At 41.2% G+C, this 24,212-nt stretch overlaps 2 protein-coding genes across 4 annotated transcripts in view; one reads left to right on the forward strand and one right to left on the reverse strand.

The window, feature by feature from the left end:
• LOC5513129 (P2X purinoceptor 4) lies at positions 1–6,912 on the forward strand. 3 transcript variants are annotated; one of them, XM_032382616.2, is made up of 13 exons: positions 1–1,462; positions 2,151–2,319; positions 2,631–2,778; positions 2,948–3,068; positions 3,154–3,237; positions 3,685–3,826; positions 4,054–4,139; positions 4,955–4,999; positions 5,177–5,267; positions 5,343–5,408; positions 5,598–5,699; positions 6,085–6,186; positions 6,820–6,912. In XM_032382616.2, the coding sequence occupies exons 1-12, from the start codon at positions 1,329–1,331 to the stop codon at positions 6,148–6,150; spliced, it is 1,254 nt and encodes a 417-aa protein (XP_032238507.2). In that variant the 5' UTR covers positions 1–1,328; the 3' UTR covers positions 6,151–6,186; positions 6,820–6,912. The 3 variants fall into 3 exon arrangements, with proteins under 3 accessions (XP_032238507.2, XP_048583005.1, XP_032238508.2); XM_048727048.1 differs by lacking the exon at positions 6,820–6,912 and having other exon boundaries at positions 6,085–6,458; XM_032382617.2 differs by lacking the exon at positions 6,820–6,912 and having other exon boundaries at positions 2,151–2,247; positions 6,085–6,458.
• LOC5513128 (HEAT repeat-containing protein 6) overlaps positions 6,013–24,212 on the reverse strand; it is a 23,620-nt gene continuing 5,420 nt past the window's right edge. Inside the window, exons 8-27 of the mRNA XM_032382612.2 lie at positions 23,511–23,985; positions 22,917–22,974; positions 22,540–22,653; positions 22,390–22,466; positions 21,217–21,452; positions 19,872–20,226; positions 19,590–19,671; positions 19,330–19,413; positions 19,051–19,191; positions 18,856–18,924; positions 11,622–11,800; positions 10,969–11,065; positions 9,709–9,772; positions 9,521–9,597; positions 8,721–8,798; positions 8,527–8,580; positions 8,009–8,176; positions 7,288–7,422; positions 7,056–7,131; positions 6,013–6,902 (exon numbers count right to left, since the gene is read on the reverse strand). Coding sequence (XP_032238503.2) covers positions 6,766–6,902; positions 7,056–7,131; positions 7,288–7,422; positions 8,009–8,176; positions 8,527–8,580; positions 8,721–8,798; positions 9,521–9,597; positions 9,709–9,772; positions 10,969–11,065; positions 11,622–11,800; positions 18,856–18,924; positions 19,051–19,191; positions 19,330–19,413; positions 19,590–19,671; positions 19,872–20,226; positions 21,217–21,452; positions 22,390–22,466; positions 22,540–22,653; positions 22,917–22,974; positions 23,511–23,985 — 2,756 coding nt within the window. The 3' untranslated portion in view covers positions 6,013–6,765. The remainder of the gene's footprint in view (positions 6,903–7,055; positions 7,132–7,287; positions 7,423–8,008; positions 8,177–8,526; positions 8,581–8,720; positions 8,799–9,520; positions 9,598–9,708; positions 9,773–10,968; positions 11,066–11,621; positions 11,801–18,855; positions 18,925–19,050; positions 19,192–19,329; positions 19,414–19,589; positions 19,672–19,871; positions 20,227–21,216; positions 21,453–22,389; positions 22,467–22,539; positions 22,654–22,916; positions 22,975–23,510; positions 23,986–24,212) is intronic.

A 24,212-nucleotide genomic window follows, 5' to 3' on the forward strand; every position in this document is an offset into this window, starting at 1 on the left:
CTAATAAAAACAAAAAATGACACTTCCAGACAAACGATGAAACGCCGAATAGCAGCTTCCTCACGAAACTTGTTTACATCGCGAAAACGATGGCGTGATTCGAATTGCGCATGCGATGTAAACAAGCAAAATAGTGGGTCTACGCATGCGCTGTAGAGCATTTTATTGTTTTCTTATCGTTTCCACGTTTTCGTGGGGACGGGTCGTATAGAAATGAAAACACATCGTGTGGACGCGGATCTTTTTGAAAATGGAACAAAAAGGTTGCGTTTTCAAACGAAAACGGATACGTGGGGACAGGGTCTTAGTGTCAGTCTCGTGTCCTTCGAAACTGACACTTAGGACGACTGCGCAGGAGACTAGGTTTTTCGTAGAAACCAGTTTTGTCAGTTTGTTCAGGCTTTTATTTGAAGTCAGTTTGCGTCAGGCTTTCCTTGGAAGTCAGTTTGTGTCAGGCTTTTTCAAGGATTCAGTTTGTGCCAGACTTTCTAGTCAGTTTGTACTCAGGCTTTTCTTGTAGTTTGTACTCAGGCTTTTCTTGCAGTTTGTACTCAGGCCATAGTTAGTAGAGGGACTACTAACTAGAGTGATTTTCATTAACCCGTGAACTACACTTTAGCGTATTACACTTTATTGCGATCTGATTCTATTGTTTTCTTTTGTGTTTTTCAGGCTTTTTTAGAAGCCAGTCTTGTGTCGGGCTTTCTTTTACTTCTTTTTTCCCCAGTCCCCCTTGATCCCATATGTACGGGCGCGCGCTTTGTTAGTTTTCCCTGACTGATGGTAAGCCTGAGTGTAGACGAACTTGCGACAAAATTTGCAAGGGCTGATACTCAGGTTATAAGCAGGTTATTGCATTGTACACTAATTTTAGCCAGCGAGCCGGCTCTCCAGTGTGTTTTCGTTGTTCAGAATCCCCGTGGCGCAAAAATCAGGAATTTCCGAATTAGCGTACTGGAGAGCCGGCTAGCAGCAAGGGCGTTGGGAACAGAGGTTGTTTGGTAAATTGATTTAGAGATGACAAACAACGAAACTCCCCTCTGATTTGGTCGAATTTTGCCTTGTTTTGCGACGCGCTCTCTGTGTTTATACGTAGATACCCGGTCAAGTTACGTTGCATGCGTAATCCGAGCTACTACCCCGTGGCGCGCGAACAGTCCCCGACGCGATATACGAAACGAGGTCGTGCTCGGATTACGCAACGTAACTTGACCGGGTATCTACGTAAACATTTTTAGCATGTTAGACGCAAATCATGTGACGCGTGACCTGGTGATCTCTAAGTCTCGTGACTTATTTCCTTTTCCGGTTTGTTGTTACTGTCAAAGATGGCGGCGTGCTGCGGAAAGGTCATCGACTCGCTTTTAGAGTACAACACGAGTAAAATAGTGCACATTAAAAGTAAAAAGGTCGGTCTAATCAACAGACTCATACAGCTCGCTATTATTGGATATATTATCGGGTGAGTAAACCAGAGTTCTTTATTACTGGTCCATGCACATGCATGGGGTAAATAAGCCTATTGTGCAAGACGAGTCCCTTCGTACGCTCAGCTTCTATATCAGCTGAATTCCATCTCCAGTCTCGTATTGTATACAATCCACGATAACAGATTGTTAAAAGTGCCCCCTTTTCGATTGATACATCACGAGGTGTTGTCACTGGATGTTTTTCTATCAGTCGAATGCGATAACAACCCGAGATTCTTTTTCAAGGTGTTGAAGAAAATGCCTATGTTGTGTTTATTCCCTTTGATCTCCAGATCTTGCGGTGTGCATCACCCTTCCTAGTCTCCCTCGCATATAGTGTAGCGAATTGCTCACTTTCTTTTAAAAGCACCAAATTGGGCAGAAAGATTTGCCCTGACAAATCCAGGCCCATGCCTTACCTTTCCCCAATCAATTTTCATTACACTATAAACAGGCTCCTAGCCAGGGGGGTTCAGAAGAACCACCCCACTAGACTGAAGGTCGGCTCTTATGAAGGAACATTTAGTACCACAGCAAGCTAGGGCGAGCTACCTAAGATAATAATGTCTGCTAAATGGGTAAATGAACCCTCCCCTCCCCCCTGCTCAAAATCCTGGGCCTAATATAAAGATATCATGAAAATATCTGCTGTTAACCAATCTATTTGTTAAATTTCCACAGATATGTTATTATATACAAGAAAGGTTACCAGGAAGTAGAAAAGCCATACAGCTCTGTCACCACCAAGTTAAAGGGAACATCTTTCACTAACCTAACAGGAAATGAGTCTTTTCCTCTGTATGGGGGCCCATTTGTGTGGGATCAAGCAGATTATGTCATCCCTCCAGAGGTATTTTAGGTGTTTATAAGAAACATCTATACAACTGCACATAACAGCATACAAATGAACTGGTGTTTTCAATCCATTCTGAGGCATTTCTCTGTATGAATTTTTTTTGTGAATGCAAGCCATTTGCAAGGTATAGGTGATGACATGATGTTATTCACAGATTGTTGAATCAATCATACATAAAACTTCTGTGTGTAAACTTTTAAACTTTAGCCTGATAGTGTTGGCTCTGATTTAGAGTTTTTTCAGAAATATGTGTTTTTAAATGTGTTGATTATTTTTTTTAGAATAAACTATGTACACTTGTTTAGGAAAATGATGCATTCTTTGTTGCCACAAACATGGTCATCACCCCAGACCAGAGACAGGGCACATGTCCAGAGAGTCCAGATATAGCAAATGTGAAGTGTACAAGAGATGAGAACTGTACTCGCATGGAAGAAACATCATATGGGCATGGTACAGTATATGTATCTATATCATTACCATAAGGCTAGGGCAGTGCCATACTACAGTCATTTACAACAATAACAGTTTGAAAATACAGCTTGGCGAACTGAAATGAAACCCACAGTGTCCCCTGCCTGCTTCTATTAAAAAAAAGTCTTATTGTTTTTATGGTGTCCAGGGTTTCAGACTGGCAAATGTGTACCATCTGACCAAGAAAAAGGCATCAAGGTCTGCGAGGTGTTCGCTTGGTGTCCAGTGGAGCTGGATATTACCCCAATGCCACAGTTTCCAAGTCTAAAGTAAGTTTTTCATTGATAGATGTGGATTTTTATATAATGGATTGTTCATATGCACTAATGTAAAAAATTATTTTACTCCTTGTAGGGACAATAAGCCTCTATTAGATGCCAGAAATTTTACTGTGTTGATCAAAAACACTGTTCAATTCCCATCATTTGGAGTATCAAAGTAAGCTACTTTTTGTTCAACTGAGATGTTGCTGTTTATGATGATGGGGTTGTCATAATGATGGGGTTGTCATAATGATGATGGGGTTGTCATAATGATAATGGGGTTGTCATAATGATGATCCATAAATTAATGAAAATGATGTAGTTTCCGTTCTATGATAATGTTGTAGAAGATCTTTAGGATATTTGTTACACAGTTGCAGCATGTAATTGTTATCTTCAATGTCTTAAACATCAACATTATTTCAATTATCATTGTCCACAACATCTCATCAGTTTTTATCATGTCATTATCTTTTTCATCATATAATCTTTATCCACCATCATCATCATTTTCATCATCACCAGCACCAAAACCATTTTCTACACTATTTATAATGACCATCAACATCTTCGTCAACATTGTCAAGTCCAGAAACTGAATCTCTTTTTTTTTTTGCCCTAGGAGAAATATCGCCCCTGATGCTGACACGTCAACACTCAAGTCATGTCAATATGATAAAGACACCTCTCCTCTGTGCCCAATTTTCCGCTTGGAAACCATCACCAAAGAAGCAGGTCAAGACTTTAATAAGTTGGCATATAAGGTGGGACTTGGTTCTCCAAGAGGAACCTTGTGAATTTCCTATGAGAGACCTGTGTGAATATTCAAAACCTGTGAATTGTAATTTGGCCAAAAACCTGAAGGAATCGAAAAATATGTGAAAAAAACCTGCAAAAACCAACCTGTGAGAAACCTTTAAATAAATTTATAAACCTTGCACAGAAACTCCAATCTTTAGTTTGTTGAGTCTGGTTCATTCCTCACCTGTAGGGTGGAGTGATTGGGATCATCATCACGTGGAACTGTGACTTCGACTCCCTGCTGTATTCCTGTGAGCCTGTCTACTCTTTTAGAAGGTAAGCTCAAATGACTGGATAATTACCACCTATTAGCGGAATTGTGGATCATATGGAAATATTAGATTCTCTTGTAGTAATCAGCCACCTGACTTAAACTATATGTTTGACTATATGTTGGAAATGTTTTATGTCTCTGTGAAAACGTGCTGGTTTTGCTGACTCTTTGCACATAGGTTTTTTTCTTTTACGTTTTCATAAAGGGCTAATATTCAAAACATCAGCAAAACCACTCTGTTATCACAGAGGCGTAAAACATACCATTTCAACCACCGTTTTTATTTATTTCCCTGATCCCATCATGCCTATGCAGACCTCTAAAGGTATTCTACAGCTTGTCTGTAGACTTTTTAATCAAGCAATGCATGTTTCTTGCCTTATTAAAGGGTCAGCGTCATGGTACTGCGCATGTCTGGAGTCAGTGTTTGTTGTAGGCTTTTTATTGTCTACAAACAGTTGAACTTTAACCTGTCAATGCATTATGATAATATGCAATATTTTATTAAAAACTATGTTTATTGACAGTTTGTGGTAATTTCCTTTGAATTAAAATATTCCACATGTACCAAAGGCTCATAAGTCAATATAAGAATTTGACTGAAATTCATTGTGTCCAGGCCGGATAGCTATTGCAAAGCTCTTACCATGACACTGCCCCTTTATGTATCAAATAAGTATTAAGTATCAAATAACATTCTCTCTTCCTACAATGTATAATGTTCATTGCCTTGTTAAGTATTAACAGTCTTTCTTCCTACAATGTATATGTTCCTTCAAATAAGTATTAAGTATCAAATAATTGTCTTTCTTTTTAGATTGGACAATGCAAATGCACCAATTGCTAAAGGATACAATTTCAGGTAAGAGAAAATTTCCATTACTAGCAGAACTCCTGTATTGGTAAGGCAGAGCACCAAGGAATTAGAAAGTGGTAAACTATGCGATAAAGAAATTTTGGTACCTCCATAACTTCTGACAATCATTTATTTTCATTACAGCCATTTCACTGTTAGTATTTTTGTCTATTTTTTTTACAGGCATGCAAACTATTATGTAAAGAATGACACCCTACACCGAACATTATTCAAAGCTTATGGCATCCGCTTTGTTGTTACAGTAACTGGACAGGTACTCTATACTTTTTTTATTTAGACACATACATGTTGCCATACATATATCACTAGATGTGCTCTTTACTCCCAGGGTGGCAAGTTTAATGTGGTTCCACTTTTCCTGAATCTTGGCTCTGGCCTTGCTCTTCTTTCCATTGTGAGTATTGTAAGACTGTGCATTCAAGCTTGAGCTTTTTAGATACACTGGACTCCACAGACTGCACATTTGTCCTATTGATCTGTCTCGAACAGCTGAGCAAAAAACTACTTTTCCCAACAATTCATTAACATTCATGAAATTTTATTGTTGAGTCTATTGTCATTCACAAATCTTGAATTTTGTTAGGCAACTGTATTATGCGATGTGGTGGTTCTATATGTACTGAGAAGAAAAGAATTCTATCGGGAAAAGAAATACCAGTATGTCGTAGAAAACAGTTCAGATGAGGTGAGTAATCGCAACCAGCACGACACAATTAGCAAAAAGCCCTCATGATATGACTACCATGTGCTATGTGCACCTACTTGAAATACTACGAAATACTCTTAAGCTTATTTTAGCACTAATACCATATTATATTATGTTTTTCCTCTTTTGTGCTGGCTTTGACTATTACAATTCCACTATTTTCCTTAGTTGGACAGGTTTTTTAAACCAAGTTATGGCTGGGGACAGAATCTTCAAACTTTCTTCAAAGTTCCAGGGTTGTCTGTTATATGGATGTTCCACTGTAATTTGCACTTGGTTTTAAACAAAAGTATTTAAACAAAAGATCTGAATTTATTTAAGATTATAACAATTGATTAAATTATATTTTCTGTGCTTTCCCCAGGCCCTTGTAAACCGCAAGCCATCATATGTGAAGACAGAGACTGGCTATCAGAACCTGATCAGCTAATGTGACCACCCTCCAAGAAGAATGGATAAATAAATGGTATGAGCAAAAGACAATTTCTAAATCTATATCAAAGCCAAACAAAAAAAAAAAATAAGAAAAAACATCTAGCACTTATCTTAAGACAATTTACCAATCTTTACAAAAGCAAAAGAAAAAAAATAGCACTTTTCATCTTTGATGTAAAAAAGAAATGCTATCCTAAAATATTTGTATTAAAATACCAGATTTGTTCATAATAGAAAGAGTTGGCTGTGTGCAGTAGAACAGCCAATGATGCTTTTTAGTATTAAATATTCCAAATACTGAAACAAATGTTGTTATTTTACTGTATTTGGCCCATTTCCAGAGCTAGAAGATAGACTGCTTGTAGATCAAATCCAAGCACCTAGCCTATGTTCGCATGTTGTCTTTGGTCCAATTCCCAGCATGCCCTGTGGGTCAAAATCCCAGAGTGCCCTGCATTCTTTGACTCAAATTCCAGAGTGCCCTGCATTCTTTGACTCAAATCCCAGAGTGCTCTGCTGTTTTTGGGTCAAAACCCCTGAGTGCCTTGCTGTCTTTGGGTCAAAATCCCAGAGTGCCTTGCTGTCTCTGGGTCAATTTCTGTGTTTATATTTAGTCTGATGTCATTGGGGCACTTCTAGTTTCTTGTCTCGTTATTGGTTCCAGCACCTCTCGTAGAATCTTGACAGATGGAAGACTGATGCCTAGTTCCTCACATACATGCACTCTTGCTTGTTGAAGAATTTGTGCTAAATAAAACGAAAAGTAGAAACTGTAAATTGAAGACCAGAAGCTGCAATGACTGAGCTTCACTACATGCTTCACTGTATACTGCTCAGCAGACCTGACACCATGCACTAGGAAAAGGAATCTATTACTAGTACAGTACTTTGATTACACACCTCGGTCATCAAGCGATTGCTTGCCTTGATTTTCTTCCATGGACACATCTAAGTGATCTGGTTGTTCCTCTGGAGTCTAGTAGGTAACAAAAACCAATTAGTGCAACAACACAGCACATGTGTGTGTTTCTGTGGTGGTGGCGGGTTCTATTCAATGGAATTTGGGTGCTTATTCCCCCCCCCCGTCCCCTTGTTATCCTTAAGCTGTCTCTGATCTCTTAATGCAAATCACCTGTGATGTCAAGTGAGTAGAGTAGTCACTCAGGAAGCCTCTCAAAGAGTCCTTGCAGGGGTCAAGTACTGGGCTGAGGTGGGGCAAGTCTTCAACAGCCACCAGAGATATCAGATGACAAAGTGTGTTGCACAACTAAGACAGACAATGCGTGAGATGATAAATCCTATTACTGTCTATATAGCACAGTTCTAAAGATAATTATATTGTAAAATTATAGTACACATTTGGCACAATATTGCACTGCTTCTAAAGCTACTAGAGCTGATAAGAGATTGCATGTTTCAGGGTCTTTGTCATTATAGCAGAGAGCAGGCGGGTACACAGAATTGGCTGAGGGGGTGCACAGTCATAAATATCATATGGAAAAAGCATAGTATTTGAAGATTCCTTAAGAAATGACCCACTGTGCGGGCACACCCCCTGTGTACGTGGGTCAGTACGCAGCTCCTTGACACAAAGAACGAGAAAAATAGAGACAAAAGAACTCCTTTGTAGAACAAAGATTATAGGAGACAAAGCAGCTGCGTACTTACTCGTGTACGTGGCTATAGTGATAAATAGTTGACGATTTTTTTTAATAAATGCATCACCTTTCACCCACTACGCTTCAAATAAACGCGAAGATGACGTATCACCAAGTCATGAACAGAAAAATATGCATAGCGAAATGTGGACCCCTGCTCACTAGCGTGTCATAGAAATATGATCACATGATTACCTGTTGTCGCAACGTGTCACGGTATTTGAATTCTGAGAAGTCTGTCAGCGTATTGGTTGCTTCCAGTGCACTGCTCAGCGTTGCTATGATACTGACAAACTGATTGACGTCACCATAACAATGCCTTTCTTTTGGAATGGACAGCGACAGGACTGCATTTATCCGAACCTGCAAAACGAGACGTTGTAAAATGGAAGGCAAATTGGTATCTGCTTGATAACTTGCTGTCTCTACAATTGCATCAAATGCTTCACAAATAGTCTGCAAGAGTTTCTAGGGCATTTCAGAGCGAGGATAAACCAAAATCGAGATTTTCTATGCGTGCAAGAAATGGGGACGAGAGAAAAATGGGAGGAGAAAGGAGGTAAACGCTTGATTTGCTGTCTACTTTACAACTTGTAGGATCTACACACAGATTTGAGGGGATCCGGAAAAGGTCATGGTTTTACATTTTAGTACACAAAATTATGTGATTATCAGCAATTATCATTATTATCTGAGTAATGACACAGTCATACCTTGAAGTTCTTGCAGTCGCGTATCACACTCTCCAACGCTGAGAATATCGTTCCCTATAAGACAGAAGGAAGACAAAACTTCTCAAATCCTTCCCTTTCTAGGCTAGTTATATTGAAGCTTAGAACGATCATTGCGTTACATGAGACGGTGTGTACGGAATTTACATGACGTTGCGTGACATAAAGTTACTTACCGTCCACTTGGCGGATCCAAGAGGCAGGATTGCGTTACGGAAGACGTTCCCAACAGCATAGCACGCATTCCACCGTACCTGTTAGGGAAGGTGGTTAAATCATGACTGTTTATTGGGCTAACAGAATGGAGGGGTGAATGACGTATTGATTGACTGATTAATTGATTGTCGGATTCATTGATCGATTGATTGATTGAATGCATCTTAGGCCCGGATCATGCCGAGAACATTTTCAAGGGTTTTTTTCCCCAGATATGGGAAGGCTCTACCGATTTCGCTATCTGGCCCAAAGACTGGTCCCACACAAGGGGTTTTTTGCCAATAAGTACACAAGTGATAATACTGTATTACTGCACCCCGGGAGGGGGGGGGGCTCGGGGTGCGTTCGCAACACCCCACAACGGTCAAAAGTCCACTTTCGGTTCGCAATAGACGTGCTATTTTTAGACGAAACTATAAAGCATAAGAGAATTACATAGTCAAACTTTTTTTGTAGCCAAATCTAAAAATAAACGTGGAGATGCTACTATGGCATAAAAATCCGTCTCCTTAATGTTCTTTTGGGGGTGGTCAGATCTTTATCAGAAAACTCACCCCCTCTTCCTCTTCCCTCCCCCCCCCCCCCCCCGGAAAATTAGGTCCAATTTTCGGATTTTGTACCCCCCAAAGAAAAATCCTGGGTACGGGCCTGTTACTATAGCGTACCTACTTTTAAAGTTAGTGTGTTTTTGTAATGTGTTCCCTTACTAGTGTTCCCCTCCCCTCTACCCAAGGTGTTTCCTGTACACGGCGAAACCTACCTTCATGAGACCGGAGCATACATTATTAGCCAGGGCCTGTATTGCACGCTCTAAGCTCAGCGAAAACCCGCGTTTTGCTGCATTAAAATGAACAGACTTTAAAAAGTAGGAAAACATGAAAACAACGCGAAAATAGTGTATATAGTACCTAACCTAGGCACCGTAAGATAGAGTGATAAATTCCTTACCTAGCATGGCAGGGGTGAGGTATCGTAAGATGTTACCAAGAGCTCGCACTGCATTGGATTTGACCTGAGACACATGCAAAGCTTTTTAAAAAGACTTAAACGCACTGAGGGGTGAACAACACAATTGCTGTGTGAAGTGTTATGCAGGTAGTGTAGCGTTGAGGGCTAACGTGATTTGACTTAGGGATGCGATGTGATGCATCCAGCGCGATGTGGGCATGCATTGCATATACTTTAGTTGGTGTAAAATAGCTTCAATGCTATTAACAATGGGTCCCGCAATAATGCGCACCCAGATGTTCGAGGTCATTTTAGGGGTAAATATGGTATCATATACAATTAAACCGGTTTCTGATCATTTTAATTGTCAGAAGCCGGTGAAGCCTTGATGGAGTTTGTATGACATAAATTTACTTGACGCGATATAGCTCGCGTGACAGGATTGCATGACTTGGTAAATAAAGCCTATAGTAGACAGGTCCTAATAAGCAATGTTGCTTGTGTAACGCAATGTAGCATTATATGGTATGAAGTACGATGCACATGACCTGGTGAAATTTGCATGACTTGATATAGCTTGCGTGACATGTAATAGGCAGCGTCACTGGCATCGCATGACATGATATAGCTTGCGTGACATGTAACGGAAATCATAAGGCAGCGTCACTTGCATCGCGTGACATGATATAGCTTGTGTGACGTAATGGAAATCATAAGGCAGCGTCACTTGCATCGCATGACATGATACAGCTTGCGTGACGTAATGGAAATCAAGGCAGCGTCACTTGCATCGCATGACATGATATCGCTTTCGTGACATGTAATTGGAATCATAAGGCAGCGTCACTTGTATCGCGTGACATGATACAGTACAGCTTGCGTGACATGTAATGTAAATCATATCATAAGGCAGCGTCACTTGCATCGCGTGACATGATATTGCTTGCGTGACGTAATGGAAATCATAAGGCAGCGTCACTTGCATCGAGTGACATGATACAGCTTGCAAGACGTAATGGGAACCATAAGGCAGCGTCTCTTGCATCGCGTGACATAATATAGCTTGCGTGACATGTAATGGAAATCATAAGGCAGCGTCACTTGCATCGCGTGACATGATACAGCTTGCAAGACGTAATGGGAACCATAAGGCAGCGTCCCTTGCATCGCGTGACATAATATAGCTTGCGTGACATGTAATGGCAATCATAAGGCAGCGTCACTTGCATCGCGTGACATGACATAGCTTGCACGACTCACCTTTTCATGATCGCTACTGGCGGAGATGGCAAGATCCAACAACTTGAGCAGCAACATGTCCGAGAAGTCTTCCACAAATGACGAGTTCCCAGAAAACCTGACAATCAAATACTATAAAATATTCTGTATTTTACGAGAAGTTTTTACCTAATAGGTTGTAATTCATTATTTATTTACTACAGCAGTAAATACCATGGATCTGAGGCATTGTACGCCCCTACAAAACAAATTTGAAGATTGATGTAAAAGCCATTTGAGCATCAATTCTTCATCTACAATCTGTTACAAAACTAATGGGACACTTTCCCTCCCCCTTCCTCAATGTTGGAGGGCAAATGATCATCTTGCTACTGCTTGTGTTTTGAGCTGAAAAATCGCCTCTAACCAATATTAATCGGGGGGAGAGTGTTGGCGGTTGTTCGTATGGGAAGTGTCCCACTTACTTTTGTTGAGGATTGAAGGTGCATAATAAAGACTCATAATATCAAAATTTTAAATTCCTTTGAACGCTGTTAGACTGCCTCCAGTCCCTCATTTGCCAGACTCTAGTAGAAAACTCTGTATTTTGCAGTTTGTCTCTGGACCTTTGGTTTCCTTTCATGCGATAATTGGGGCTGATTCCGACGGCGCATGGGTCATGAGAGTTCACTAACCTGTTCACGACAAGAGCGTCAGTCAGGTTGCCTAGCGACCATGCAGCTCTCATGCGTACAGCGATGTTTCTGTCCTCCATGCAAGTCAAGACAGCATTGGCGGTGTCTGCGACGAATAGGACGTCGTCTCTTAGGCACGGGTAAAGCACAAGTACGCCTACTGCACGTACTGCCGATGCCTGCATACACAAGAGAAAAAAGAAGCACGTACTGCTGATGCCTGAAGCACAAGAGAAATAAGGAGCACGTACTGCTGATGCCTGTATGCACAAGAGAAATAAGGAGCACGTACTGCTGATGCCTGAAGCACAAGAGAAATAAGGAGCACGTACTGCTGATGCCTGTATGCACAAGAGAAATAAGGAGCACGTACTGCTGATGCCTGAAGCACAAGAGAAATAAGGAGCACGTACTGCTGATGCCTGTATGCACAAGAGAAATAAGGAGCACGTACTACTGATGCCTGTATGCACAAGAGAAATAAGGAGCACGTACTGCTGATGCCTGAAGCACAAGAGAAATAAGGAGCACGTACTGCTGATGCCTGTATACACAAGAGAAATAAGGAGCACGTACTGCTGATACCTGTATACACAAGAGAAATAAGGAGCACGTACTGCTGATGCCTGTATACACAAGAGAAATAAGGAGCACGTACTGCTGATACCTGTATACACAAGAGAAATAAGGAGCACGTACTGCTGATGCCTGTATACACAAGAGAAATAAGGAGCACGTACTGCCGATGCCTGCATACACAAGAGAAAAAAGAAGCACGTACTGCTGATGCCTGTATGCACAAGAGAAATAAGGAGCACGTACTGCTGATGCCTGTATGCACAAGAGAAATAAGAAGCACGTACTGCTGATGCCTGCATACACAAGAGAAATAAGAAGCACGTACTGCTGATGCCTGTATGCACAAGAGAAATAAGGAGCACGTACTGCTGATGCCTGTAGCACAAGAGAAATAAGGAGCACGTACTGCTGATGCCTGTATGCACAAGAGAAATAAGGAGCACGTACTGCTGATGCCTGTATGCACAAGAGAAATAAGGAGCACGTACTGCTGATGCCTGTATGCACAAGAGAAATAAGGAGCACGTACTGGTGATTCCTGCATACACAAGAGAAATAAGGAGCACGTACTACTGATGCCTGTATGCACAAGAGAAATAAGGAGCACGTACTGCTGATGCCTGTATGCACAAGAGAAATAAGAAGCACGTACTGCTGATGCCTGTATACACAAGAGAAACAAGGAGCACGTACTGCTGATGCCTGAAGCACAAGAGAAATAAGGAGCACGTACTGCTGATGCCTGTATGCACAAGAGAAATAAGGAGCACGTACCGGTGATGCCTGAAGCACAAGAGAAATAAGGAGCACGTACTGCTGATGCCTGAAGCACAAGAGAAATAAGGAGCACGTACTACTGATGCCTGAAGCACAAGAGAAATAAGGAGCACGTACTGCTGATGCCTGTATGCACAAGAGAAATAAGGAGCACGTACTACTGATGCCTGAAGCACAAGAGAAATAAGGAGCACGTACTGCTGATGCCTGTATAAACAAGAGAAACAAGGAGCACGTACTGCTGATGCCTGTAGCACAAGAGAAAAAAGGAGCACGTACTGCTGATGCCTGTATAAACAAGAGAAATAAGGAGCACGTACTGCTGATGCCTGTATGCACAAGAGAAATAAGGACCACGTACTGCTGATGCCTGAAGCACAAGAGAAATAAGGAGCACGTACTGCTGATGCCTGTATGCACAAGAGAAATAAGGAGCACGTACTGCTGATGCCTGTATGCACAAGAGAAATAAGGAGCACGTACTGCTGATGCCTGTATGCACAAGAGAAATAAGGAGCACGTACTGGTGATTCCTGCATACACAAGAGAAATAAGGAGCACGTACTACTGATGCCTGTATGCACAAGAGAAATAAGGAGCACGTACTGCTGATGCCTGTATGCACAAGAGAAATAAGAAGCACGTACTGCTGATGCCTGTATACACAAGAGAAACAAGGAGCACGTACTGCTGATGCCTGAAGCACAAGAGAAATAAGGAGCACGTACTGCTGATGCCTGTATGCACAAGAGAAATAAGGAGCACGTACCGGTGATGCCTGAAGCACAAGAGAAATAAGGAGCACGTACTGCTGATGCCTGAAGCACAAGAGAAATAAGGAGCACGTACTACTGATGCCTGAAGCACAAGAGAAATAAGGAGCACGTACTGCTGATGCCTGTATGCACAAGAGAAATAAGGAGCACGTACTACTGATGCCTGAAGCACAAGAGAAATAAGGAGCACGTACTGCTGATGCCTGTATAAACAAGAGAAACAAGGAGCACGTACTGCTGATGCCTGTAGCACAAGAGAAAAAAGGAGCACGTACTGCTGATGCCTGTATAAACAAGAGAAATAAGGAGCACGTACTGCTGATGCCTGTATGCACAAGAGAAATAAGGACCACGTACTGCTGATGCCTGAAGCACAAGAGAAATAAGGAGCACGTACTGCTGATGCCTGTATGCACAAGAGAAATAAGGAGCACGTACTGCTGATGCCTGCATACACAAGAGAAATAAGGAGCACGTACTGCTGATGCCTGTATACACAAGAGAAATAAGGAGCACGTACTGCTGATGCCTTCTTACACAAGAGAAATAAGGAGCACGTACTGGTGATGCATGCATACACAAGAGAAATAAGGAGCACGTACTGCTGATGCCTGTATACACAAGAGAAATAAGGAGCACGTACTGCTGATGCCTGTATACACAAGAGAAATAAGAAGCACGTACTGCTGATGCCTGTATGCACAAGAGAAATAAGGAGCACGTACTGGTGATGCCTGCATACACTAGAGAAATAAGGAGCACGTACCGCTGATGCCTGTATGCACAAGAGAAATAAGGAGCACGTACTGCTGATGCCTGTATGCACAAGAGAAATAAGGAGCACGTACTGCTGATGCCTGTATGCACAAGAGAAATAAGGAGCACGTACTGCTGATGCCTGAAGCACAAGAGAAATAAGGAGCACTTACTGCTGATGCCTGTATGCACAAGAGAAATAAGGAGCACGTACTGCTGATGCCTGAAGCACAAGAGATATAAGGAGAACGTACTGCTGATGCCTGTATGCACAAGAGAAATAAGGAGCACGTACTGCTGATGCCTGCATACACAAGAGAAATAAGGAGCACGTACTGCTGATGCCTGTATGCACAAGAGAAATAAGGAGCACGTACTGCTGATGCCTGCATACACAAGAGAAATAAGGAGCACGTACTGCCGATGCCTGAAGCACAAGAGAAATAAGGAGCACGTACTGCTGATGCCTGTATACACAAGAGAAATAAGGAGCACGTACTGCTGATGCCTGAAGCACAAGAGAAATAAGGAGCACGTACTGCTGATGCCTGTAGCACAAGAGAAAAAAGGAGCACGTACTGCTGATGCCTGTATGCACAAGAGAAATAAGGAGCACGTACTGCTGATGCCTGAAGCACAAGAGAAATAAGGAGCACGTACTGCTGATGCCGGTATACACAAGAGAAATAAGGAGCACGTACTGCTGATGCCTGTATGCACAAGAGAAATATGGAGCACGTACTACTGATGCCTGCATACACAAGAGAAATAAGGAGCACGTACTGCTGATGCCGGTATACACAAGAGAAATAAGGAGCACGTACTGCTGATGCCTGTATGCACAAGAGAAATAAGGAGCACGTACTGCTGATGCCTGAAGCACAAGAGAAATAAGGAGCACGTACTGCTGATGCCTGTATGCACAAGAGAAATAAGGAGCACGTACTACTGATGCCTGTATGCACAAGAGAAATAAGGAGCACGTACTGCTGATGCCTGAAGCACAAGAGAAATAAGGAGCACGTACTGCTGATGCCTGGATACACAAGAGAAATAAGGAGCACGTACTGCTGATACCTGTATACACAAGAGAAATAAGGAGCACGTACTGCTGATGCCTGTATACACAAAAGAAATAAGGAGCACGTACTGCTGATACCTGTATACACAAGAGAAATAAGGAGCACGTACTGCTGATGCCTGTATACACAAGAGAAATAAGGAGCACGTACTGCCGATGCCTGCATACACAAGAGAAAAAAGAAGCACGTACTGCTGATGCCTGTATGCACAAGAGAAATAAGGAGCACGTACTGCTGATGCCTGAAGCACAAGAGAAATAAGGAGCACGTACTGCTGATGCCGGTATACACAAGAGAAATAAGGAGCACGTACTGCTGATGCCTGTATGCACAAGAGAAATATGGAGCACGTACTACTGATGCCTGCATACACAAGAGAAATAAGGAGCACGTACTGCTGATGCCGGTATACACAAGAGAAATAAGGAGCACGTACTGCTGATGCCTGTATGCACAAGAGAAATAAGGAGCACGTACTGCTGATGCCTGAAGCACAAGAGAAATAAGGAGCACGTACTGCTGATGCCTGTATGCACAAGAGAAATAAGGAGCACGTACTACTGATGCCTGTATGCACAAGAGAAATAAGGAGCACGTACTGCTGATGCCTGAAGCACAAGAGAAATAAGGAGCACGTACTGCTGATGCCTGTATACACAAGAGAAATAAGGAGCACGTACTGCTGATACCTGTATACACAAGAGAAATAAGGAGCACGTACTGCTGATGCCTGTATACACAAGAGAAATAAGGAGCACGTACTGCTGATACCTGTATACACAAGAGAAATAAGGAGCACGTACTGCTGATGCCTGTATACACAAGAGAAATAAGGAGCACGTACTGCCGATGCCTGCATACAGAAGAGAAAAAAGAAGCACGTACTGCTGATGCCTGTATGCACAAGAGAAATAAGGAGCACGTACTGCTGATGCCTGTATGCACAAGAGAAATAAGAAGCACGTACTGCTGATGCCTGCATACACAAGAGAAATAAGGAGCACGTACTGCTGATGCCTGAAGCACAAGAGAAATAAGGAGCACGTACTGCTGATGCCTGTATGCACAAGAAAAATAAGGAGCACGTACTGCTGATGCCTGTATGCACAAGAGAAATAAGGAGCACGTACTGCTGAAGCCTGAAGCACAAGAGAAATAAGGAGCACGTACTGCTGAAGCCTGTATGCACAAGAGAAATAAGGAGCACGTACTGCTGATGCCGGTATACACAAGAGAAATAAGGAGCACGTACTGCTGATGCCTGTATGCACAAGAGAAATAAGGAGCACGTACTGCTGATGCCTGTATGCACAAGAGAAATAAGGAGCACGTACTGCTGATGCCTGCATACACAAGAAAAATAAGGAGCACGTACTGCTGATGCCTGCATACACAAGAGAAATAAGGAGCACGTACTGGTGATGCCGGTATACACAAGAGAAATAAGGAGCATGTACTGCTGATGCCTGCATACACAAGAGAAATAAGGAGCACGTACTGCTGATGCCTGCATACACAAGAGAAATAAGGAGCACGTACTGCTGATGCATGTATGCACAAGAGAAATAAGGAGCACGTACTGCTGATGCATGTATGCACAAGAGAAAAAAGGAGCACGTACTGCTGATGCCTGTATGCACAAGAGAAATAAGGAGCACGTACTGCTGATGCCTGTATACACAAGAGAAATAAGGAGCACGTACTGCTGATGCCTGCATGCACAAGAGAAATAAGGAGCACGTACTGCTGATGCCTGTATGCACAAGAGAAAAAAGGAGCACGTACTGCTGATGCCTGTATGCACAAGAGAAATAAGGAGCACGTACTGCTGATGCCTGTATGCACAAGAGAAATAAGGAGCACGTACTGCTGATGCCTGTATGCACAAGAGAAATAAGGAGCACGTACTGCTGATGCCTGTATACACAAGAGAAAAAAGGAGCACGTACTGCTTATGCCTGAAGCACAAGAGAAATAAGGAGCACGTACTGCTGATGCCTGAAGCACAAGAGAAATAAGGAGCACGTACTGGTGATGCCTGTATGCACAAGAGAAATAAGGAGCACGTACTGCTGATACCTGTATACACAAGAGAAATACGGAGCACGTACTGCTGATGCCTGAAGCACAAGAGAAATAAGGAGCACGTACTGCTGATGCCTGAAGCACAAGAGAAAAAAGGCGGCTATCGCTTAGGAATCATGTGACTTTTTTTGGTTGCAAACTTCTGCACCCTCCGGAATTTGGTACAAAAAGCAAATTATTCCGCTCTTATAAATCAGACACAAAGTGTCTATGTCAGAAAGGACTTATTTTTTGTTGAATTATAATTTTTTCGCCGCTCTCTGTCGTGACGGCCGCGAACTCAAAAAGTCACTTGATTTCTTAGTGCCTTAAAGGGATATGTAACATTGTCGATAGTTTGCGTTTTGATAAGGAAGCTTTTCACCCAAAGAAAAGATATTCATAACTACAGCACCAGATCGGCAACCTGCAGAAATTTTTACATTAATCCCTCTAGACTGGAAATCCAAAAGCTCTCATTTTCGAGATCCGGTTGCCGGGTTTATAACAGCTTGACACTAAGCGTGCGAAATGAGCCGAGTAACAATAGTTTAAAACACAAATTAAGAATTTTATTAACAAATATCTTAGAGAAATATCTTAGAAAAAGTGACTACATTGGTGTAGATGAATTGATAACGAGAATGTCTATAGCTTAAATTTAATCGAAAAGAAAAAAAAACAAAAGAACAAAGAAAATAAGAAAAAAGAATATATATATATATATATATATATATATATATATATATATATATATATATATTCATATTATTTAGGTCTCTATATTTCCCTTTTCTTTTCCATTCTTTTTAAATAAATAAACAGCTCAATAGCTTTCCGCCTCGACAAGCTATGCTTTTTGCGGGAATGCTCGCCCATATATGTAAACTTTGAACAAGGAACATAAAAAGTGTTGTTGTTGTTGTTGCTCTGGGAGGTGTAAGGATACAAATACATAATTATAAAAACAATTTCACAATGTTCTTCGCTTAGAGCAAGGAGATTATGAATGAAACTTTGGTGTGACAAGCCGAAAACTGTAGTAGCAAACGCCTCTAGAGCTACTGATTCCGTAAGCATTTCACATAATTTTCCTTTCAGCCATTCTGGACTCGTCACTCTAGACGGCACACATTCTTACAGGGCGTGTTAAACGTTAGAGGAGCTTAGTTCTCCTACAAGTTTTAATACAAAGTGTACCTTTATGTAGTTGTCGTCCTCGTTTGCGAGACCTAGCAGCATTGTGATGCACGTGATCCTCTTGTCTTCCTGACAAAACAAAAGTTAAACTACGCTCAAACGTCTTTGTCTTGTATGGTTTTTTCTGTGCTTTTGCACGGGTTCATGAAAACCACTCTACAATCTATAGACAAAATAATGAAAGCGTGTACTTACTGGTAAGATCTCAAATACAATTGGTCCAATGTTTGACAGGCAGTCAATTGCAGTACTCGTGAGCTTGGCTCCTTTTGGATTCCCAGACTGCATTAAACCAAGAAAAGGCCCTTCTAGTAGTTCCATCCAGAACCCAAGAAGCTACAGAAACCAGAATCATGTATTATGAATATGATCGGGGAAATACACTATGACCGAAGCTAAATATTATATGGCCAAGGTAAATACACCAAAGGTCGCAACATACAGTAAGTATTTATAATATATAGTGGAAACTACCTCTTCTTGAGTAACACTGACTTCTGATGACTTCTTCTCACCACTGAGATAAACATTCATCGTTTTGGAAAGTTCTTCCAGTAACTAAACAAGTAAGGTAATAATGTGTTATGCATTGTAGAGCAGGTATCAAGTATGTTAAAGGAGTTCTTCTAGTAACTAAGAAAGCGGGGTATCAATATGGTGAACATATACCAAATACAACATATGTTGAAGGAGTTTGTATAAAGCCAACTTGTTAGTTGGATTGTGCACATTACCTTTATTGCAAACATTGAGATGGTCTGTTCATCGATACTGAGGTAGGAAGATGCAATTTTGCTGAGCAACTGAACATGGGAGCTGCAGATAAGACAACAATAACAAGAATACAAGTTAAGAGGCTTTTCCATGGATCAAGACAGATAATTAGGGATATGTCATGGATTCATTTTTCATAAAAATAAACAAACCCTCACATTGACCAGGGAAATGCAACTGAATAAGACAGCACATCGTTATATCCTATGAAAATCCTTAAAATCTATGCTAATACCTCTCACCTTGCATGCTCAAAGTAGTTCCTCACAAATGCGGTCAGCACTTGAATGGCTTCAATCCGGACTTGCATTGGCTGAATGTCTCTGGGTTGCTTGGCAACAGCTTTGACACATGCTGTCAAGAGCCATGATGTTTCTTTCCCTTCTGATGCGTTTAGAGCTTCTGATTCTCTTGATGTTCTTGATGAATTACCAGTTCTTTCCTCTTGGCTTCCTCTCTTGGCTTCCTGCATTTGTGTCGGGTCAGTGGCGGTAGACACCTGAGGTGGCCTTGTTATTTCTCTCACCTCAGTCAGGGGGGCATTGACCGAGACAACCATCCCGAGACATGTCAAAGCGGCAATGCACAAACTTGAATCTGAAGACAGTGGTGAAATGATGACCGGGGCCTTCTGGTAACACATTACACTAATAACAACATTTCTCCATACTTTATTCATGATTTGCATTGTAAAAATTTCATGCTATATTTTTTTAAAGGGCGGTAAAAAGACGTAGCACAAATTATGTACATCAGTACAGTGCCCTAAGGCTTCTCATAATATGCTTTTTGAAATTAAATCTGCATTTACCTGTATCCTCCACTGCTTATCGTGAAATCCCTAGATAAGTAAATTTTTTTGGTTCATATAAGAAAGGCTTAAGGTTTCCTTGCAACCGTTATTTGTAAACATATATGTCTGATGCAAATCAATCATCATTCGCGAATCCAAAACCCTATACATCTTCAAATCACTTCAGAGGGCAGTGTTACCTTTATTGTTGATAATCCTAAACATCTTTAAATCACTTCAGAGGGCAGTGGTACCTTTATTGTTGATCATCCCTAAACATCTTTAAATCACTTCAGAGGGCAGTGTTACCTTTATTGTTGATCATCCTATACATCTTCAAATCACTTCAGAGGGCAGTGTACCTTTATTGTTGATCATCCTAAACATCTTCAAATCACTTCAGAGGGCAGTGTTACCTTTATTGTTGATCATCCCTATACATCTTTAAATCACTTCAGAGGGCAGTGTTACCTTTATTGTTGATCATCCCTAAACATCTTTAAATCACTTCAGAGGGCAGTGTACCTTTTTTGTTGATCATCCCTAAACATCTTCAAATCACTTCAGAGGGCAGTGTTACCTTTATTGTTGATCATCCCTAAACATCTTCAAATCACTTCAGAGGGCAGTGTTACCTTTATTGTTGATCATCCTAAACATATTTGAATCACTTCAGAGGGCAGTGTTACCTTTATTGTTGACCCTAAACATCTTCAAATCACTTCAGAGGGCAGTGTACCTTTATTGTTGATCATCCCTAAACATCTTTGAATCACTTCAGAGGACAGTGTTACCTTTATTGTTGATCAAAGGCTTAACCTGATGAACAACACGCGTAAGAAGCCCAGTCTTCAGCCTGTTATAGGGCGAGTTTAGCACAAGGACAGACAGACACTTGAGAAGATGCAGCTTGGCAGGCAGAAAGGTCTCAGCTATAAGTGCTTGGAGGAGACACCGATGTAGCTCATGGATAGTGCTCGCCAGCTTGATGGAAAAAGAGGTGTAGGGGCGGGCGGGGCTCAGCTCCTCTCTAATCACACCAACAATAGGGGAAAACATCTTACACATTGGTAAGAACTTTAATATATTTAGATAATTTATGTGTCCCTTTATAACAAAATGAATTAAGAAAATAAGAACTATTTACACGATTTACAATAAGAAACTATAGTAGGTTAATAGCAGAACTCGTTGATGCACGACCACCGAGAATTCAAATCCATCTCTCATCTGGGAATAGTGCGTAGTCAATCATACAGTATCACCTAAACCAATCAATTCCCTCGCTGTGTTCATTAATGGTTTATGACGTGTCAGTTTATGGTCGCTGCCTTCTGTATGCTACAGTTCTGTATGCTTGAGTGTGCTCTATGGAATTCCCTGGAAGTTGTGTCCTTAGTTTGATTTCATTTGTTCCCGGTACCAAATGCGAGCCCAATTTCATCCTAGCTGTTACTGTCGTAATACATGTCCCTTATATCCAGCAAACCCATATAAGAGTTACTTAAATTTGCATCTTTGGTCAAGATGAATGACTAGATAGGGATCAACACTTCCCAGATCAAACAAACAATAAACCAATCAATTCCCTCGCTGTGTTCATTAATGGTTTATGACGTGTCAGTTTATGGTCACTGCCTTCTGTATGCTACAGTTCTGTATGCTTGAGTGTGCTCTATGGAATTTCCTGGAAGTTGTGTCCTTAGTTTGATTTCATTTGTTCCCGGTACCAAATGCGAGCCCAATTTCATCCTAGCTGTTACTGTCGTAATACATGTCCCTTATATCCAGCAAACCCATATAAGAGTTACTTAAATTTGCATCTTTGGTCAAGATGGATGACTAGATAGGGATCAACACTTCCCAGATCAAACAAACAATAAGGTAAGAATTCCATAAAACAAATCCTGTAATAAAAAGTAAAAGACACATTATTTCTGATCCAACCAAAGTGTCGTTTTGTGTACCTGTCTTCAGCAGCTGCCAGGAATTGTCTGGAGCCGTCCAGGAGTTCTGTGAGCACTCCCACCCCTCCTGACCGAGCCTGCAGACAGCATAATTTAGTCAGCAGTCTCTCCATTCTCCAGCTATCTAATTATTCTAAAGCTTTAACCTACCCTAGGTGAAGGGTCTCTGAGAATTATGGAGAACAGCGACCAGGAACAGCCACTGGTAGTTGTGTCTGGTATAAATGATGACCAATAACCAAACATCACTTTTTTGTTCATTCCCTAAAAAGGCAGATAAATTACTTAAAAAAAGATTCTTTAATTTAGTCTTCTAGTGTAGGGTTATTGGGTAGCTGTATGTGTTAGCTGATCTTTAAGAATTTAAAAATCTACTACAATCTCGCCCATCCTGTACACTACCTAGATACATACATCTGGGTAGAGTGCTTCTGCTGAAGGGGTCAAGCATTTCTTTTAATTCCTTGTACTGTGATTTCAAACTAACGGCAGATTAGAATATGATTGACAACTATTTCTTGTCACACCTTGACAACTGCTTGAAGACATCCAAGAGCCGTTTGTCGTACTTTAGACATCATTGATCTGTTAATCAAACCAGTTATTACAGCAGATAGTCTTAAAAAAAATAGTCATTCAAAGCAAAATCAACAAAAAAAAGCAAACTATCTGGAATACCCTGCCATATTCATCTCTCCCTAAAACTACAGCGATTAAGGCTCTAGTTAAGTTCTAAAAAGATTGGGACAGGGTATGTTGAATTTGTTCCAATATCAGATTGGTGACTGGATAGCATTACACCATTGGTTTAAAACCAGCTCAAACTACATGGCTCATAAACAGGTCCGTAGCCAAGATTTCAAGCAGGGTGTTTGTTTACCCAAAGAGGACCATTTTTTCTTAGGTACAGCAGTTGTACTCAATTTCCTTAATTAGAGTGGACCTTCCAGCCAAGTGGGGGGTTGTTCTGGCCATAGGCCTGATTCATATTTCAACATCAGTAGAAATCAGTAGCCAAAATTCAACTAATAGACAATGTTAGGGGATGGTCACTATGTCTGTCTACTCCAAGACGATACTGCAACATAACACATTGAGGCAACAAAAGCTTTATCCTGCACCTTAATCTCAGCAGCTGTCCAGCCTCACTGTCTGAATATTCAGAGTCAGAGCTTGTAGATACCCTTGCGTCAGAACCAGTATCCTGTCCAATGGAGGACCCTAATCCAACCACACTAGCAGACTCCCCGAAGGATGATGAGCCAGAATGGACCAAATCCCCAGCCCCTGTAACATGAGGCCTATCGTGCTTTGCACCATTTCTCAAAGTATCACCTTGTGTTGAAATTGGTGAGTCACTATTTGAAAGACTGGCCTTAGCAAATGCTGGCATCAAAGCATCAGTTGAGGAGTGGTCAACAGGGAATCTTAAGTTGGGGCTAGAGTTGTAGCTGGGTGTCTTGTTGGAGTAGCCTTTGTCTTTTCGCTGAGCATTTCTCTTTTTCTTTTTCTTGACGGTGCCTGAGTTTTGGTATGACCTTGATTTGGGTGGAAAGACTGGTAGATTGACGGATGATAAATCATCTGCTTGCAGTTCTGTTAGAAGAGTGAATACGTTTAGTTAATATGAGATTGCAAACATGTTTTTATTGTTAAATGATACTGTTGTGCAAACAATGGTATACTAGGAGGTTTCCTTAAACAGAGCAGTAATCTTCAACAAACTCTATTATATAACTGGCAGAGGTCTGATGAACCTCTGATATACATAGAGTCACCTTTTTTTAAATGCTTACTCTAGCCTCAATGATAAAATTAATTTG

The sequence above is a fragment of the Nematostella vectensis genome, chromosome 4 (genome assembly GCF_932526225.1).
Source record: "Nematostella vectensis chromosome 4, jaNemVect1.1, whole genome shotgun sequence".
Taxonomy (NCBI): Eukaryota; Metazoa; Cnidaria; class Anthozoa; order Actiniaria; family Edwardsiidae; genus Nematostella; species Nematostella vectensis.

What these genes read in the sequence shown, in the direction of transcription:
- LOC5513129 (XM_032382616.2), top strand. Translation starts at nt 1,329, where the DNA reads ATGGCGGCGTGCTGCGGAAAGGTCATCGACTCGCTTTTAGAGTACAAC. An exon ending in GCCTTGCTCTTCTTTCCATT is followed by an intron (nt 5,409 to 5,597) that starts GTGAGTATTGTA and finishes GAATTTTGTTAG; the next exon opens with GCAACTGTATTATGCGATGT. An exon ending in TAGAAAACAGTTCAGATGAG is followed by an intron (nt 5,700 to 6,084) that starts GTGAGTAATCGC and finishes TGCTTTCCCCAG; the next exon opens with GCCCTTGTAAACCGCAAGCC.